This window comes from Colossoma macropomum, unplaced genomic scaffold (genome assembly GCF_904425465.1).
Source record: "Colossoma macropomum unplaced genomic scaffold, Colossoma_macropomum, whole genome shotgun sequence".
NCBI lineage: Eukaryota > Metazoa > Chordata > Actinopteri > Characiformes > Serrasalmidae > Colossoma > Colossoma macropomum.
Window position 1 is genome coordinate 305,973 of NW_023495565.1, and position 19,377 is coordinate 325,349.

At 36.9% G+C, this 19,377-nt stretch overlaps 1 protein-coding gene across 2 annotated transcripts in view; it reads right to left on the minus strand.

The window, feature by feature from the left end:
- Positions 1–1,999: 1,999 nt before the first annotated feature.
- usp20 (ubiquitin specific peptidase 20) overlaps positions 2,000–19,377 on the minus strand; it is a 40,490-nt gene continuing 23,112 nt past the window's right edge. For both annotated transcript variants that reach the window (XM_036562951.1, XM_036562950.1), the window contains exons 14-25: positions 18,720–18,814; positions 18,567–18,600; positions 17,923–17,968; positions 16,365–16,545; positions 14,426–14,552; positions 14,069–14,238; positions 13,395–13,476; positions 11,574–11,682; positions 9,851–9,953; positions 7,451–7,519; positions 4,542–4,696; positions 2,000–3,013 (exon numbers count right to left, since the gene is read on the minus strand). In XM_036562951.1, coding sequence (XP_036418844.1) covers positions 4,542–4,696; positions 7,451–7,519; positions 9,851–9,953; positions 11,574–11,682; positions 13,395–13,476; positions 14,069–14,238; positions 14,426–14,552; positions 16,365–16,545; positions 17,923–17,968; positions 18,567–18,600; positions 18,720–18,814 — 1,171 coding nt within the window. In that variant the 3' untranslated portion in view covers positions 2,000–3,013. The remainder of the gene's footprint in view (positions 3,014–4,541; positions 4,697–7,450; positions 7,520–9,850; positions 9,954–11,573; positions 11,683–13,394; positions 13,477–14,068; positions 14,239–14,425; positions 14,553–16,364; positions 16,546–17,922; positions 17,969–18,566; positions 18,601–18,719; positions 18,815–19,377) is intronic.

The window sequence follows — 19,377 nt, forward strand, 5'->3', positions numbered from 1 at the left end:
AATATATTGCATTAAATTTTCATAAATTAAAAAAACACAAACAGAACCAAGTATCTCCAAAATGGCAACTTTACAGGAGAAGGCAAACTTTTAATGCAAGTCAATGTAAAAGAGATTTTATTCCAAGTCATTTTCACACAATATAAAGGACAGCTACTGTGTTTAAATGATGTAGAAAAAATTGGACATTTTTTTTTTGGACAGTGACAAAAGATTTTTTTTTCATCATGATTTTTTCTCATCACAATTAACATTACATATAAAAACACAGGAGATATGCACAGGTTCACTGGTTATGTTGGATAGTAATTAAATTAAATCCTCTTGTAGACGTCGTGACCCTAAGGGTGTGTATGAATTAATCTTCCTTTCCTATCTGCTTTCCTTTATTTTTCCTGATTATGGTAGCCTTGTGAATGCACAAGTTTAGACACTATATTTAGTAAAGCCATGGCTACTGATCAGGCACAATCAAGGAAAGGAAGTTTCATTCAACTATTCAGACCTAGCCCTGGTTTCTGTCACCTCACTGTATATAATTCTGGGCTGCTAAGTTTCTCAACAGTTAACTATTTTACGTCAAACCACTCTGAATGACTGTTTAAATTACAACCATTGAAGTTTGTAGAAATTTGGAAAAATCTGTGGAATTCCCCTTTAAGAAAACAATAGGTCAGCTGACCCCCAAATCTAACTATGAGTAAAATAGTATAGAAGTGACAACTGTAAGGAAAGTGGCCTAATATGAATCACACCAGACTGCTGTTGACCTACTAAAGATGGGATATGATATGACAACTTCCTATACAGGACACCCCTTTGACTTTCAACGAAAGCGCAAATTAACAGCCCACATCATGCATGTACCTTATCAACCAACTTCAAGTAAGAGCAAGAAATAGTGTGATGAAGTAGACATGACTAGCATTTAATGAGGAAATATTCTAGTATGATTTTTTTCCCTTCAGAAGCTAGAAGTGATTCTATGTAAGCATTTCAGACTCAGTGTTACTCGGAATGAATGAAAAATGACAAATGTAGCCAGTTAGCTCTGACTCACCTTGAGAGCAGGTAATTAGCTACTGCCTACAAGGAAGATACCATCAGAAACAATAACAATACTGAAGTCGTCATTATGAGAATGTGGACGATCAGACGTGTTTTGTGACTCACAATGAGTCAGTTTACTCCCGAAGTCAAAGTAAGCTGGCCTGGAGACTTAAAGGATTACTCCACATCTGTACTGTACTGTCATAAACAATCATTTTCACACACACTTCCCTGTACTTAGTAAACAACAGAAAACATGCTGAATTGAAACTTGCTTGTAAGAGGAGCTACTGGGCAGGTGCTAAATTCAATGAAAATATATATGAAATATGTGACTATATAATGTAAATTAGAAACAACGTTCAAATATACAAATACAGTACTGTGCAAAAATAAAAAGACCATCCTTTTTTTATTTTATTTACAGTCAAAACAGCCATTACATTATTCAAGTTTCAGGAAGAGATTATATATATGCTAATCCACTTGCATAAGAAAGGGGAAGTCAAAGAAAACGAAGTTAAAAAAAAAAACAGGAGTTTCCAAAACTGGAGCTTAAAAGATGAGAAAATGTGACTCTTAACAACTATGCAAGACCTGGTAGACCACCGAACCTGTCAACATCAGCTAAACAGCACTTAAAGCTTTCATCTTTTGCTTCAGTTCTAAAAAAGGTGTTTCTGTCCATCCTTCCACTGTGAGAAGACAACTCAATGCTATGGGTCTGAAAGGATGTGCCGGTGTCAAGAAGCTGTTACTGAGAAAAAAAAGGAAGTAGACAAAAGTGGTGCTGTCAGAACAATGGACTGGCCACCCCAGAGTCCAGACCTCAACATTACTAAAAGTGTTTGGGATTACTTGGATCGTGAGAAATGAAGGCAAGTCTGCCAAACAGAATAGAAGCTGTGATAAAGACAAAGGGTGGACACATTAAATGCTGGGGGGAAAAAAAAAAACAGGTGTTCAGGCTTGTGTGCAATTTCTGTTGAATATGAAATCTGATACTTTTGCACAGTACTGTAGATCTTAGGATCAGAATTGACAAATCTGTTCTTGTGACGTTTTACCCAACTTTTGAACACTGGAGCAACAAAGTGAAAAACCACTTACACTCACCTCTCTAAAGTTTTCTGCTATCTATGAAAACTCAACCCACACCACTACACTAGTAATGAAATCACCACTAATTCTTCTCTTTATACAAAATTTACAGCTTTATCTACAAATACCTTTGACTGAACAATTTAAGAAATGTTTACAGACAGAATTTAGCAACTAGCTTTTACTGTAAATGTGTTTCGAGTCAACAGGTTCTCTGTTCCTTTATAAGTACAGGGAAACATGCTACATAAGCAGCAGATATAGATTAGGTGGAAAAATATATGGAGTATTCCTTTAAGAGTTTGAAAACATAGAGGAACTATGTTGGTTGATTTTAAATGGATTGGGTAGGATACTGTGTTTTCTTTTAAATGTGCACATTCATGGCAGTATAGACTTATGTACAGTAGACCTAATGCTACATTGAGTAATGCATCACCACCCCTGGGAATTCTGGCCTGCTAAATCCCCCTGACAGTAAATATCTACATACTACAGCCTATTACATCTTGCTTAGTCCACATAAAATGTGTAAAGCTTTTTCTTTTATAAGACTTTTTTTGTAAGACAGCTTGGCATACATCTATAACTTGAATTTTAGGGAAATAAGAAAGTTTAAATGTGCATTTGAGTTTGTGGGTCAAAGGAAGTAGGAAAGTCACTCCCCCAACTGCAAGACAGTGGCTAATTCTACATTAGTTCGATATGATCGACAGACCTTTCAGCCTACCAACTCTGCGCTACTAGACCTCCATGTCTTCTATAGGGAACAGATCATGGCATTGGGTGCGCTCACAAAGTGCTTACAAGAAAGCAGGCGTAAACATGGTGCAAAAATGTTCAGCCACATTCAGGACACCACCTACATGGGAGACAAATTACCATTAAAAAAAAGCAAATCAGCAGCAATATAATTCAAGTACAAAATCTATTACTTTTAAACAGAGAAAAGTACAGCACTGTTCAAAAGTTTGAACACACCAGACTGTATGTTTTTCATAATCTCAAGACATCTTGATTTGTGTTGCAGACACTCTATTGCCACGTAAATACACTAGTATGGATTCAGATGTCAAGGCACACTGTTTAAAATTTCAAGTCAGACGCCAGTTTGTAGCAAAATATCCTCCAGCTTTCATTGTGATATCAGCGTTTCTCAACCTTATATTACTCTTCAGTTTGCATAAAACCACAAATATATAGCATTATATTACATTTCACTTTGTCACTGCTGTTACATTAATAGCCTGCACCCTCTTGCAGTCATGTAGTTTGTATAATAATGAGATAAACTTTAAATGGACGGGCTCTCCCTGAAAAGGCTCTGACTGTCTCTCATTGTATAGAGGAGATAATGATAGAATTGACTTGACTTTTGTGAGCATCACTGAATTAGACATTTGATTAACTGAAATGGACAGAAAAATATATTAAGTAAAATGAAATGAACTAAATTTAACTAGTGTTTGGGCCTCCATTTTTGTTCTTTTCACTATAGTTTCAGAAATTCAATCAAGTCAGTTTCAGAAACGCTACAATAAGGTTATTTTGGCATGAGAGTTCTTCACTAGTATGTAAGCTATTTCATTTAGGATAAAACTGAACCTGTTTCGCAGTAAGGAATGGTGTTTACTGACAACGCTATGTCCAAGTATTCTTGAGCTCATGTGGTGATATCCATGATGAAAACATGCTGGTTTTTAATGCAGGGCCGCAAGAGGGATCAAACGTTATGGACCTTCAGTTGTGATTTCAGCCTTGTCCTTTACACACACAGATTTTTCCAGACTCCCTGAATCTTTTGATGATATTATGCGCTGTAGAGGGCGAAATACCTAAACTCTTTGCAATCAATTGTTGAGAAATGTTGTTCTTTTGGCAAAGTGGTGAGCTTCAACTGGCAAAACATTAAATATTTTGTCTTTGTACTGTTTTCCATTAAATGTCCCAATGTTATTTATACAAAAGACACCCATTCATGAGCACTGTTTTTACTTTAAATTTTTTCCTTACTATTGTATCATAATGACTAAGAGTATTAAGTCAGGTCTTGCTGAAGTCATACTGTGATTGTTTGCGTCTAAGCTTGTTGTCAGGTTTGACTCAAGTGTTCATTTAAGGTACCGTTGCTTGCTTACTACATCTGCTGATTGCTTAAGTACAGCTTGTGTCCATACCATTTCCTCTTGTTTCAATAAATTATAAAAATAGTTTGTGTCTTGGATTAAGTGGAGCAAAAGCTTTGTATATAGGTCCAGAGAGGACCTTTGCCACTGATGTCCATATTAGTGGGCGGAATGTTTTTGTATAAGACCTGAAATATGAAGTATGCTCCTTTTCATATGTCCTTGATACAAACAAGCCACTGCAACTGTGTGTGTGTTTCTTACTCAGAGTGCTCTAGTTTCTGCCTCTATCTTCCTCTCTCCGTGTGTGTCGGGGTCTGGAGGGCTGATGCTCTGCCTCACAGCGATCTCAGGACCACCACCGTAAATTCCTACCAAAAACTGCCACGTCTCTTCAGAAATTTGCCCATAGTCGGCTCCTGTACATATACACGCCATGCACACACACATTAGTTGACCAACCAAAGCAGCCCTCAAAATTACAGCAATAAAGGTGTAAAATATTTCAGTCTCACTCATTTTTATGGTCTCATATAACTATAAATGCTCAAGTTGTTAACTATTTGGTAGAGTCAGGTGAAGTTATTGGAACATATGAACTTATGAATTCATTTACAACCCCATTTTGAAAAAAGGTGGGACGCTGTGCGAAATGTAAATAAAAACAAAAGGCAATGATGTGCAAATCATTTAAACCCTATATTTCATTGAAAATTGTACAAAGACAACAAATCAAATGTTGAAAGTGAGAAATTTTATTGTTGTTTAAAAAATATATGCTCATTTTAAATTTAATGCCAACAACATGTTTAGGGCAACAAAAGGCTGGTAAAGTTGTGTAATGCTAAAAAAACACCTGGTGGATAATTGGCAACAGGTCAGTAACATGACTGGGTATAAAATGAGCATCCCAGAGAGGCTGAGTCTTTCAGAAGATGAGGAGGGGTTCACCACTCTGTGAAAGACTGCGCAAGCAAATAGTGCAACAATTCAAGAATAACGTTTCTCAACATAAAATAGCAAAGAACTTTTGCTTTTCATCATCTACAGTATAGAATATCATTAAAAGATTCAGAGAATCTGGAGAAATCTCTATATGCAAGGGACAAGGTCAAAAATCAGTATTTGCTGACCATGATCTTTGGGCCCTCAGGTGGCAATGCATTAAAAACAGACATGATTTTGTAGTGGAAATCACTGCATGGGCTCAGGAACACTTCTGAAAACCACTGTCTGTGAAAACAGTTTGTTGCTGCATCCACAAATGCAAGTTAAACTCAAAAATGCAAAGAAGAAATAATATATAAACAGGATCCAGAAACGCTGCAACCTTCTCTGGGTCCGAGCTCATTTAAAATGGACTGAGGGGAAGTGGAAAAGTGTCCTGTGGTCGAATCAACATTTGAATTTTTTTTTTGGAAATCATGGACACTGTGTCCTCCGGGCTAAAAACCACTGAGCTTGTTATCAGTGTACAGATCAAAAGCCAGCATCTGTGATGGTATAGGGGTGCATTAGTTCACATAGCATGGGTGACCTGCACATCTGTGAAGGCACTATTAATGCTGAAGGATATATACAGGTTTTGGCAGCATACGCTGCCATCCAGATGATGTTTTTTTCAGGGAAGGCCTTGCTTGTTTCAGCAAAACAATGACAAACCACATTCTGCATATATTACAACAGCATTGCTCCGTATTTAAAGAGACCGGGTGCTAAATTGGCCTGCCTGCAGTCCAGACCTGTCACCCACTGAAAACACTGGATGCATTATGAAATGGAAAATATGACAAAGCAGCCCCCAAACTGTTGAGCAGCTGAAATCCTGTATCAAACAAGAATAGGAAAACATTTCATTTTCAAAACTACAGCAGTTGGTCTCCTCAGTTCCCAAATGCTTACAGTGTTGTTAAAAGAAGAGTTGATGAAACACAGCAGCAAACATGCCCCCGTCCCAACTTTTTTGGAAAGTGTTGTTGGTATCAAATTGAAAATGGGCATATATTTTTCAAAAAACAATGACATTTCTCAATTTCTACATTTGATATGTTATCTTTGTAGTATTCTCCTTTAAAAATATGGTTTACATGACTTGCACATCATTGCATCCTATTTTTATTTACATTCTACACAGCGTCCCAACTTTTTGGAAACAGGGTTGTACTTAGATACTCCAATAAGGTTTTTAATTGACTGTGCAAAGAAAAACTGTAGTGACACAAGTAGCTCAGACTAAATCTCACATTACACAAAATGGTGCCATCTAAGTGGAGTTATATAGGGAAATATTTCAAACAAAAAGATGACAAATTTGGACAACATAAGCTATCCAAATTATCATTCTGTAAATCCAGTGGTAATATGTTACATAACATTTATGTAAACTCTAAAAACATGAAGATACAGTACTGTGCAATAGTCAGAGACCACCCTTTTTTTAATTTAATTTCCAGTAAAATCAGCTGTTGAGTACAGGTTATTTATTTTTCAGCATCAGGAAAAAAGCACAATACATATATTTAGCCAAACCGTAATTAATAATATTAAAATGAATACATTTTTCAGTATTTAGTGTGTAAAGTGTCAGTTTTCCCAATGCAATTTTCTCTGTTTCTTGTCTATTTCCTTTTCTAAATAATGGCTTCTCAACAGCTACACAGTGCTCCATACCCAAAGTGTTGAGTTGTCTTCTCACATCAGAAGGACGGATGGAAACACTCGATGAGTTTTTTTAAAATCTGAACCAAAAGTGGAGCTTTATTTTCTTTATTTCTCAATGATGAAAGTATTGTTTATCTGATGGTGACAGTTTTGGTGATCCATCAGGTCTTGCACAGTTAGTTAGTTTGTTAGTTTGGGAAACCCCTGTTTTTTCCTCAAAAACATCTCCTTTAGATAAACATAAGGTGTGTTTGGGTAGTTGCTTGTGTGAATGTTAGTGTCTCTTTGAAGGGGAACATAATATTTAAATAAACAAACGGGTGGTCTCTGACTTTTGCACAGGTAAAAGCATAGACGAATTTAAATGAAGTAAGGTCAAAATGAGGCTGAATTTAACATATATTTAGTTAAATGTCAGTTAAAGATAAGCTCATCTACAAATAATAATTAAAGTGGACCAACAAAATGAAATATTGATATTACCAGATTTCACACTAATCGATTAACCTCACCCTGTTTAAGTTGGACATGACCTCCCTTCATCACCGCAATCTTGCTATTGTCAATTGGACCTGGAGGCTCTGGAAGGACAGCAGGACACAGAGAGAAAAACAAGGCTGAGGAGTGCAGAAATAAAGCATGAACAGAATACAGTGATGTTTATATTTAATCAAAAAGAAGGAATAAGACGTGGGTGGTCTTGGCAAACTTTTGCTGGTCTCAGAATGTTTTTATTACAGAAAGGGTGTATGTGTATACAGTGTATGTGTGGGTGTGCCAGCGCGAGAGAGATCCAACAGGCACTGAGAGTTTTTGGAGCTCAGAAAGTGTGTTTGTTTACAATTCACTTCAGAGTTCTGACTCCTGAGTGCAACTAGAATACATGACATTTCATAGCGCACACAACAGCAACACAAGCCAGTCCCTCTCCAGAGCCTTTCCATTAGGGCTTCTTACCAAAAAGGCCTCAAGCAGAGCTAAACAGATAAACATACAGCTAACGGTTTCCCTTACATCAGAGAAAAACTCTTTACAAATACTGTGCAAGAAATCATTTGCAAGAAGTAATGTATACAGTTAAAAGACTAATCGGTACATTGGAATCCAATCCCATGTGACTGTGCACACTTTACTCTGTATTTGAGAGATGCCTGCTATGAATGTCAGCTACTGAGAGACTACTGACCTTCACTGAAAAATCAATTTCAAACTATATTCACCTTATCACATGGTTGGTGTTGTAGGTGTGTGTCTTTAGTTTTGCACAGGATCTTTGAGGCTAATGTAGCTAACAAGTGATGGAAGTCTGTCATCCAAAATAATTTAGGTGAATGGTGAATTTCTTCCAATGTGGGCACAATCACAAGCAATAAATAAATAAATGAAAATTAAAGAACTTACATTCACTACAGAAAACACACTTCGGCACATTGTAATGCGCAATTACTGTTTATTTTTGGCTTTTAACAGGGGAATGGGAAAAAAAATTCTGGTATGTTTTACATTTTGTGCTTTACGTTTTTTTAGTATGTTAAACTTTGCAAATAAATAGAAATTATAGTTAAATTATAGAAAAAATAGTTTTAATATTTGTCTGTAAAACTAGATTTTATTTACAGCAACTAAGAAGTTTTTGTAGTGATTTGTGCCAGTGAGCGTCTGTCACAGGGCTCAGGGTGTTGGAAAAAACATCCTTGACTGACTGGCCATTGCTAGGTCAAATTAACACATTGCTGTAAAATGACAGACCATAAATATTCTCTAAATCACAGCGTCTGTCTCCAGCTTCAGCAAACATGACTAATGTAACACAGCCTGCTAATACAGATGGGGCACTGCTTTTATATTCAACTGAGAGGACTCATGTTGGAAAAATGTAAAGTTTAGCAGGACAAATGACAAAGACCAGTTTTGGTAAGCATCTTCAAATGGGTTTTATAATCGCTCTAGCATTTTCACATTACCAGTTTGCTTTATTACTGCTGTATGTATTTTGACTGTTCTGGTTGTTAAGATCTTTCGCCTCTGTGGCTAAAGATATTGGCGTGTTATTTTACTAGACTTCAGCTGTCTTCTTTTGGAGATTTCATACAGTATTTAATGTGCTGACAGTGTTTTTGAAGTCTTGTGATATGGTTCAGTTGGTCTTGTGCTGTTTATTTCTAGGTTGATGTGCTTTATGCTGTTCTGCACTATCTAGATGTTGTGTCATGTTTACATATTATGCTCCAATCTGTCTGCTGCTTTGCCTGTAATTTTGAACAAATAACATCTATAAAGCAATGTGCATATAAATAAACATGGCAAAGTTTGCAAAACTGCATCACACCAAAATTTGGGAGTCCTGGGAAGCTACTCTATAACCTGAGACAAATTCTCAGCACGTACAAACATCCCTGGCCTTTTCCTCTTGATTCTCTTTTGGTTTTGAAATGACACTGTTCAAATAAATTAGCTGTTTTTATGTTAAACTTTCAGATCAACCTCAGGTGTCAAGTAAAAGTGTGGTAAATGCTACTGCTCATTGTAATAATTCTAAACATTACTGCAAATTAATTATAAAATGAAGCCCAATTCCTGCTTAATAACACTAATGAAACCAGGGCTCAGCAAAATATTAAGGCAAATTAGCCAGTGTTTGTTCATTCTGTCATATAGGCCTCCACTATTTGGGCTGATCTACAGTAGATACATGCTTAAACTGTAGACTTACAGCTAAGTTTATCCCAGAAAATTCTAATATGCTCATTGAGACCTGATGCCATTTTCAGCTGCAAAAACACCTTCTGTAGTTATGTACAAAACAGATCTGTTTTACTTATAGACAGATAAACAAACAGAAAGTATGAACAGAATAGAGAGATGTTTCATATGTAGCTGCAAAAAAGTAAAGTGTATTTTTATGTTGATACCATTGTCTTTGCCCTTGACGAAGCTTTCCCATTCTCTGAACCACTGCATGCTGATGCACAAAATAACAACAGGAGCTTCCTCTGCCTGGAACTCCTTATTCAGCTACAGAGAGAGAAAAAGAAATTACTACTTAACATTTGTCGTCATACCACAAGAGACACACACAATCACATTATAGTCTGGACACACCTGATTAACTGTGTGTTTTATTATCTTGAAGTAATAGTTTGGCAAAAGGTTTGGAGTCCAAGTTTTGCTTCTGTAGTTCAGAGCTGGAGCTGCGAGGCTAATAATGTTAACAAACACTAGAACTCAGTATTCAGCCAAACAAACAAACAAACAAATAAATAAATATCAACCAACCTGCTAAAACCACATCCAGGTTTTCATTAAGACTGCACAGACTTGTCAATGTGGTTTAGGACACAATATAAATAATAATAATAATAATAATAATAATAATAATTTTTATTTATACAGTACTTTTCATGTCGCTGTCAGTGCTTTACAGGTGATAATGCTTAACTGTAATACATGAAATTATGACTACTAATTAAGTATGACAAGTATGACACTGTGAGCTATAAAAATTTATAAAACACTGTGGGCAGCACTTTTAGACAACGATTTATATTCACAAATCAGCTTGGGAATGATGGGTGCTGATCTAGAATCAGTATTTGTGACAATGGCTGTCATTTCTATGGAGGAATCGGATTCAAGATCAGTTCTCTTATGTACGACTGCTTTGTGAAAACCAGCCTGTTGGTGTCTGACATGTCAGGCCATTGCAGATAAGTTTTATTCATTTTCAAGTTCACAGTAAGTCACACCCCCTCCTAAAACACACTGACTAGTGTGCGCAACGTTGTTGAAGACCTGAACGTGGTATGAGCAGGTTGGGAGAAACTTTGTGATGTATTTTTACTGAATGACTTGGGCCATCTGGGTGACTACTGAGTTCTTGTGTTTGTTAGCGACATTAGCTTCATAGCTCCAGTTCTAAACTAAAGTACGGACTCATGTCTTGGCTGACTGACTACACCTAGGATCAGGATTCTGATTTAAAGGTTTATGCATAAAATACTTTTTGTATTTCTTTTTCTATGACAATATAAAAAGTATACAAAAAAAGGCACCCCAGGAGCTGCTGATAAAGCTGCCTTAGAGAACGCCAAGTATGTGCAAAGCAAAGCTAGGCATGCCAAAGAGAGGCCACTTTGAAGAATCTAAAAAAGAAGATAAACTCTAAAACGTGGAAAATAAGAAAACTGCTTCTATTAGGACTAGACAGTGAGGTGTAAAAAGCTGAAATTCAACTGCATTTATTTTGTAAGATTATAATCGATTTACAATAATATATAACAAAGTATGTACTCAGTTTTCATCTCTGGCTCTTTTCAAACATAAAAAAACCTTGATGCATTGTTTTTATTGTTTGTATTTCACTGCTCTGTAAATTGTTTCTTCAGTTGCACTGTTCAGTGCATTCAGTGTATTTTTAGAAATTATTCTGAATCCTCCCAAACAGAACTGACCAAAACTCTATCTAGTTATGATGTAATTTGAAATGTCATGAGACAAAGTCATTAATCATTTGCTAGAGAATCCTAATTAAAAAATAGAATTGTGAGGTCAGAGACTTACACCCCTAATGAGCAGGTGTTCCCATACTAGCTGTATGTATTTATTCTCCAGTCATGTTGATGTTGACATCCTCACCTTAATGAAAGTGTCAATCTCCATTTTCCTGCGTTTGGCTAAGGCCTCTATCTCTACTTGACAGATTGCACACACATACAGGTGATTCACGGCTGGACCCCCTCCAAACCTGAACCAAGGAGAACATACTGTGTAAACACGTTCCTTTCAGATTATGAATTAGTAAAGAAAGAGGGTACATGCTGCACAGTGGGATGACACTGTACTGACTGTGTTTAGACAAGACCTGGTAGAATGTTCTGTTTAATGGCTTCCATCTTCAGTCCTCACTCGCTGTTTGGATGTCCTGATTGTAGACTGAAAAATTCCATCCAACTTAACTGTTGCTTGACTGAATTCTGTCCTAGGCTTACTGCAGATCGCAGATCAACAGAATTCTGCCCTAATCTGACTGAAGTCTGACAAAATTCTGTCCAAACCACACTGAAGCCAACAAAATTATCCTAACTTGACTGTTACTTAATATAATTTTGCCCTACCCGGAATGCCCCAGGTCAGGTCTGAATCTAAATGTAGATTGATAAAATTGTTCTAACCTGACTGCTGCCCTAACCAGACAGAAGCCTGCCAAAAGTATGTCCTATGTCCACTGAAGCCTGACAAAATTCTGTCCTAACCTGATTGAAGTCCAACAAAAATTCTGTTGGAACCTGACTGTGGCCCAACAAAATTCTGCCTCAACTCGAACGTAACCTAACAAAATTCTGTCTCAACTCGACGGTACCCTCACAAAATTGTGTCCTAACCAGACTGTAGCCTGACAAAACTTTGATCTATCCTAAATGTAGCCTGACAAAATTCTGCCCTATCCCGAGTGTAGCCCAACAAAATTTTGTCCTATGCCCACTGTAGCCTGACAAAATTTTTTCCCAACCAGACTGCAGTCTGACAAAAGTCTGTTCCAACCCGACTGTAGCCTGGGTTGTTACCATAACCAAACTAGAGCAAAAATTCTGTGTTAACAGATTGTAACTTGACCATATTCTGTCTCAAGCTGACTGTAACATGCCAAAATCCTGCCCTATCCCAAGTGTAGACGAACAGAATTCTGTCCTCACATGTCTGAAGCCTGCTAAAATTCTGTCCTTGCCCAACAGAAGCCCAACAAAATTTTACTTAACCCAAACAAAGCCTGCCAAAATTTGGTGATAACCTAACTGAAGTCCAACTGAAGTCTGACTAATGTCTGACAAAATTCTGTCTCAAATGTTACCTGCCAAAATTGTCCTAACCGGACTGCAGTCCAACCCAACTGTAACCCACTCTAAATTTCTGCCCTAACAAGACTAGCCTGAAAGAATTCTATTTGATCCTAACAGTAACTCAACAAAATTCTGTCTCAAACTAACTGTAACATACTAAAATTCTGCCCTATCCCAAGTGTAGCCTGACAAAATTCTGCCCTATCCCAAGAGTAGTCCAAGAGTCCCGCATTCTCTACTGAGGCCTGACAAATTTTTTCCCAGCCATATTGTTTTCTGACAAAAGTATGTTTTGACCCGAATACAGCCCTCAAAAACATATTATACACAAATCAGACTGTAGCCTGACACAATCCTGTCTAACCCCAATTGTAGCCCAATAAATTTCGTCCTAAAAAGACTGTAGTGGGACAAATGCATGCCATAAGCAATTAAAAAGGTAGGCGACAGACTACATGAGACATCAACGTGAAATCTGAACCTGAAACATATTTGAAAAATAATGTTTGAACCTGTTTAAACCCTACAGTGAATAGTCAGGGCCTATTAGGTTAAGACAAATACTGCAAATGCTAAATCAGTGAAATTAACAGTGCTCTGAATGTTCTGCACAACTCACCTGTTGTAAAGATATTCCCACACGTTCTGAGGCAGGATCACGACCAGATCGTCTACATAGTGATACTTAGTTGGAGGGATTCCTGCCAAAATGGCAACTCAAGTGAAAACCTTGTCAACATCACAGAAGCTGCACAACAATGGTCAGAATTAAAATATTCCTCACCCCACTATGGATGGAATTCATATCAGTTTTCCACAACCAAAGTTTTAGATCTGAAAAACTGACACTTAATAGGCTAATACCTGCAAATGGGTGTGGGGCTTGGAGGGGGCTTAATATTACATTTCTGATATTTTGCAAAAATATTTTGGTAGTTTGTATTAAACAGAATAGAATTAATTATGACTGGGACATGAGTAAGATAATAACTATGTACGTGTTTCCTGGCATGTTACATTTTTGACATTTTACATTCTGACATTTTATTTATTTTGGCATTTTGTGCTAAAAACAGTAGAGATAAGAGTGATGCACAAGTGTGAATATCTCTGAATCATTAAACTTAGCAAATAGCAAATGGGGGGAAAAATAAACTAATATTACATTACAGTGTACTTTTTGACATTTGAACACTGTGTACTTTGACATTTCATCCAAATATTTTTGTGTCATTTTGCATTAAAAACAGTGGAGAGATGTCTGTATGGTCGTGAGTATGGATGTATGTGTACCTCCATGCTGACAGAGGAAGGTATGGTTAGTGATTGGTCCAGGCTCAGTGAAGGTGTTGAACTTGTTGAGCCATTCTCTTGAGATGTAAAATTGCAGGAGACTGGGCTCCTTTAGATTGGCCAAAGCTACGACCTTCTGCCTCTCTCTCACTGACTCCTCACTGCTCTTCCTGAGAGAGAGAGAGAGAGAGAGAGAGAGAGAGAGAGAGAGAGAGAGAGAGAGAGAGAGAGAGAGAGAGAGAGAAAGAGAGAAAGAGAGATACAGAGTCATGGGTTTATCTTAAAATGACTATGAAAGAGAATGAAGGGTTGTTGCTCAAAACATTGTAATTAGGAAAGTCTCTGTCATGTTCTTACCGGTAAAAGAGCACATAGGCCTCAGCGTTTTGCACTACAGTCTCATGCACCTCCGTCACATACTGGTCATCAAACTCATACCACTGCCCATTGATTACATTCTGACAGTACGCTATATAGTGGCCACCTAACAAAGAGAGAAGATGCAATCAATTACAGATGCATGACATACACTTCCCATCAAAAAGAAGGGGATACTTAGCTCTTCAAAATGTAGTGAGCATGCTTTTTTGTCACTTTGTAATATACTAGCATACTAAGCAGACATTTTTCATTGTTTTTTTGGTGTGGAGTACATAGTCACATGACTAAAGCTCTAAAGAAAGGGAAACATTAAATTATTTGTATTCTAATAAGCTTGACTGTTACATTTATATTATGTTCACAGGAGATGTAAACATGTGAACAGCCACAAATGTGACACAGTGACTGTCACTTCTGCTGCTGATTATACTTTCAGCTTGACTTTGTCTAAAGTTTTAGACATGCTTGAAGACAATGAAAAGTAGAGACTAAAAGCAATATTTCCATCCTTTCCATCAGTAAGCTGCCCGAGTTTTGTTTTACATGGCTTATTAATATTTAGCAATTCATTTATTTAACAATTACAATTTACAATTTTTTCTTGTGTAATTAGGTCTAACTGATTAATTGATGCAACTTCTGACTGTGTCTGACTTTCCTGCCAGTTTCAACTGTGACCCAGAATAAAACAATTTCATAACAACTCATCCAGCAAATCACAAAAGAACCACGAAAGAACCACGTGTTCACGATTTGACCATTAGACAAAAAATATGGTGTCCATGGGAAAGTTGCAAGGCGGAAACAACTGCTAACCAAGAGGAACGTAAAGGCTCGTCTTACATCATTTACAGTTGGTGTAAAGCTAACACAGCATTTCACAATAAGAACATCATACCAACAGTGAAACATGGTGATGGTAGTATAATGGCGTGGGAGTGCCTTGTTGCTTCAGACCCTGGGCATCTTGCCATAATTGACAGAACAATGAATTCTGCTCTCTACCAGAAAATCCTGCAGGACAATGTCTGGTCATCAGTCTGTGATCTGAAGCTCAAGGGCAGTTGGGATTAAAGCAATTCTGCAAGGAAGAGTGGGCCAAAATTCCTCCACAACAATATGAAAGACTAGTCTCCAGTTATATGAAGCATTTGATCTTGTTAAGGGTGGCACAGCTAGTCATAAGTTTAGGGAGACAATTATTTTTTCTTTTTTGCTTTGATAAAAACTGCAAACCAGCACCCTCTAGAGTTTGTGTTTTACTGATGCCCATTACATCTCAAAAAGCTTTAATGACTAAGACATCCGCTTACACTGTTAGAAAGGTACGATGCAGGTACATTTTTCATTTATCAAGTTACAAACAATGTAAATGTGCCCTCAAAGGTACAACAGTGGTTTAAAGGTCATGTATCTTAAATAAGTTTTTCCAGGTGAAAAGTACATATTTGTACCTTTTTGTAACCTAATGTTTTAAAACAGAACAATACAATAAAAAACCTGTAGACGGGACTGGGTGTGTGGAGTCAATACAACTTAGAAAATATAATTTCAATGGATTATGGTACAGTTATGTCCCCTGACTAAAGGTACTGAGATGTACCCTTGAAGGTACCACCCCAGTGACAAGAGGGGTACTGCCCCAGTGACAGTTTACTACCTTTATTTCTCAGAGTGTATGACGGTATAAACCTTTTAACTGAATTTTATTTTACACTGCACTGAGTTACACGTCATAAATGCAAGGTGTTTAGATAAAATAATTGGTTATAAAATATTGTGGTAATACAAAAGTTATTGTCAGGTTTCAATATCAGAAATAAAAGTAAAAGCATTTGATGACAGTGAATAGTAGGGATATCATTTTTCCTGAGCCTGTAAATGACAAACATTGTGTGTGAAGGTGCTGACTCACTGCCTGCAGTGCCGTGGTGACAAATGACTGAGAGCAGGTCATATGTAGTGATCTGAGATGGGCTGTCTTTGGCCAGGAAAGGCTTTAGGTCCAAACCCTCCAATGGAAAAGAGACATGGCTGCTGATCTTAAAGGAGTACATCACTTCATGTCGGAATCGCTTCAGGTGAATGCACAAAATCTGTAGGGCAAAACATGCAGACGCAGCATGGGACAAACAGAGAGCGATATTACATCAAAATGAACCTTTTGAAATGGCATGTATTGCCAGCAGCATGTTCAAGAACTGTAATCAAAGACATGATTGGACTGCAATCATAAACATAAAAAAATACAATTATTTTAGGTATCAGCACACTTCACATTTGATTTTAAACATGAGAAACTGATATTTCTAATAATGTGTGTAATATCGTGTTTTATTTTCCTGTGTAATCCCAGACCCAATCTACATATCATCTGCAGAGTCCTTTTGAGTGTCTGAGCTCTAGATCACAACATATACAGTACCATGAAGACCACCCTTTTATTAATTCAATTTCCAGTGAATTCAGCCATTGAGTTATTCATTTTTCAGCATCAGGAAAAAAGCAGAAAAACTATTTTCAACAGAAAATCATCACTTAAAAAGTAAATATAATTCCAAAATTATCAGTATTTAATGTGGCCACCTTTTTGCCTTTATTACAGCTTCCATTATTTTCAGGAGACTCACTTACAGCTTTTACTACAGAAATCTGCAAGGATCTTTTCCCTCACCTCCAATGTTCAGTATTAGAAACTGGTTGCATTTTCTACTTTTCATGATCCAAACAATCCCAAACACATTCAGTAATGCTGGCCTGGTCTGGACTCTGGGGTGGCCAGTCCATTCCTCTGAGTAAACCAGCAGCTAATTTGTTTGATTTTCTTCTTTATTATCTATTTACTTTTCTCAGAAGTGACATCTTGAAAGCTTCACATCCTTTCAAACCCAGAACGTTGAGTCTTCTCACATTATTGGAAGGATGGACAGAAATACTTGTGAATTTTTTCAGATCTGAAACAAGACTGGAGCTTGTTCTTCACTCAAAGATGAAGGCTTTAAATACTGTTTATCTTAGAGTGACAGTTTTGGTGGTCTATCAGGTCCTGCACGGTTGTTAGAAAAGGATTCACATTTCCTCTAAATCCTTTAAATAATATTTTTTAACTCTAGTTTAACTCTCATTTTTCCACTTATTTTCCTTGGACTTTCCCTTTCTTTACGGAAGTGAGTTCTTATATCTCCTCAGAAATAGCTCCTGCAAAATGAATACTTTGTACTTAATGGCTGTTTTGACTTGAAATTACATAAATGAAGGGTGGTCTGACTTTTGCACTGTACTGTAGATCACTGGTCAACAGCCATTTTTAATACATACTTTTTTGGTCAAAACTTGGCAGCCAATCAGGGTGTTAAATAATATACTATCCAACACATTCAGTTTTGGGTATGTGAGGTGCCAACGTAACAGATGAGCTGAGTGTGCTGAATCACAGAATAGAGATCACTTTAAAAAGCATAGGAGACACTTGCTTCTGGTAGCCGTAGAACTTTACAATACTTGACACCATTTCTCAACCTGTGGACAAAACAAAAGCATTTTATGTTTACTGTGAGGTCAATAATACAGTAAATGATGAAATTATACAAGTAGGGTGACTCCAAAAAATATTTAAACACTTCAACTCCTGGTAAACTTTAAAGAAATTCTTCAGGTTACTTTGCAAAACGTTAAACAAAATTATATTTGTTTCAGAGAAAAACTTTTAGCACAAGCTGAGGGTTTACTCTTTGTGTGGAGAATTGCTGGAGAGGAATTTCAACCAGTTTGCACCATAGGTTTGTTAACACAAAGGTGGAAACGGCAAAGTCTGGGGCTGTTTTTCATACAGTGGTGAGCTTGTGTTCATTGATGGGATCATAAACTCAGAACGTACAAAGGCATTTTAGATGCAAACCTGCAAAAGTCTGCAAAGAGACAATAATGATCTGAAACACACCAGTTACCTTTGAAAAGAATACTTTACCAAAAAGAAAATTACAGCCTTGGAATGGTGTGTTTGCAATAAATGTTTGGTGTAACATTTTTCTGATGTGGTAAACTTAACTCAATTTTAAATATGGCACAAATATCCAAATACTTTATATTACAAAATCTACTTTCTGGAAGTGCTTACTTTTTGCATCGTTCACAGCTGTACATGTTATCCCCTGAGAGAGAAAAAAATACACAAAACATATTTGTTATTACAGCTGTGTGGCTTACACTCCGAGACCAGACGACTGGAAGTTATAACCATTTTCATGCAGATATTTTGTTTCTGTTTTACCTTTCAGTTCATCTGCAGCAAAGAAGGCAGCAAGGCAGTCCTCTAGTGTCACCATGGGACCCCAAAACCAGCTGGGGATACAGGACACAACAAATCTGCAAAGACAAATGCACACAATCATTATTTTATTCATTGCTATATATATTTATGGATTTTCTCGCACTATTTTTATCAGAATTTTGCTATCTGGTGCAGCTCAGAGGATGATCAGTTCCCTTTTAAAGTTTTGCTTCCTCTCAGTGGTTCTTCCTCATGCTCTTAGTTTTTCCTACCACTGACGCCCTTGGCTTGCACATTAGGGGGCTTTCTGAATTTCTATAAACCTGCCTTGGGACAAAGTTTCAACACTCCTGGTCAAATTCCATGTTTTGGTGATTTTCTAAGTGGAAATAAGTACAAATCCTCTACAGGGAACAAACTTAAATTGGCTAATTTTACTGCACAGTTTCTATTTAATTGCATATAAATACATTGGAAAAAATAAAACTATAAAAACATGCTGTAACTTTTATAAAAGCATATTTTATGTTTTTTTCCCCTCAGTAAATTAAATTAAGCTAATAAACAGTAATTGCGCATTAAAATGTGCAAAAGTGTAATCTCTGTAGAGTATGTGTGCTTATTTTCACTTTAAAAAAATTAACATGTAATTTGACAA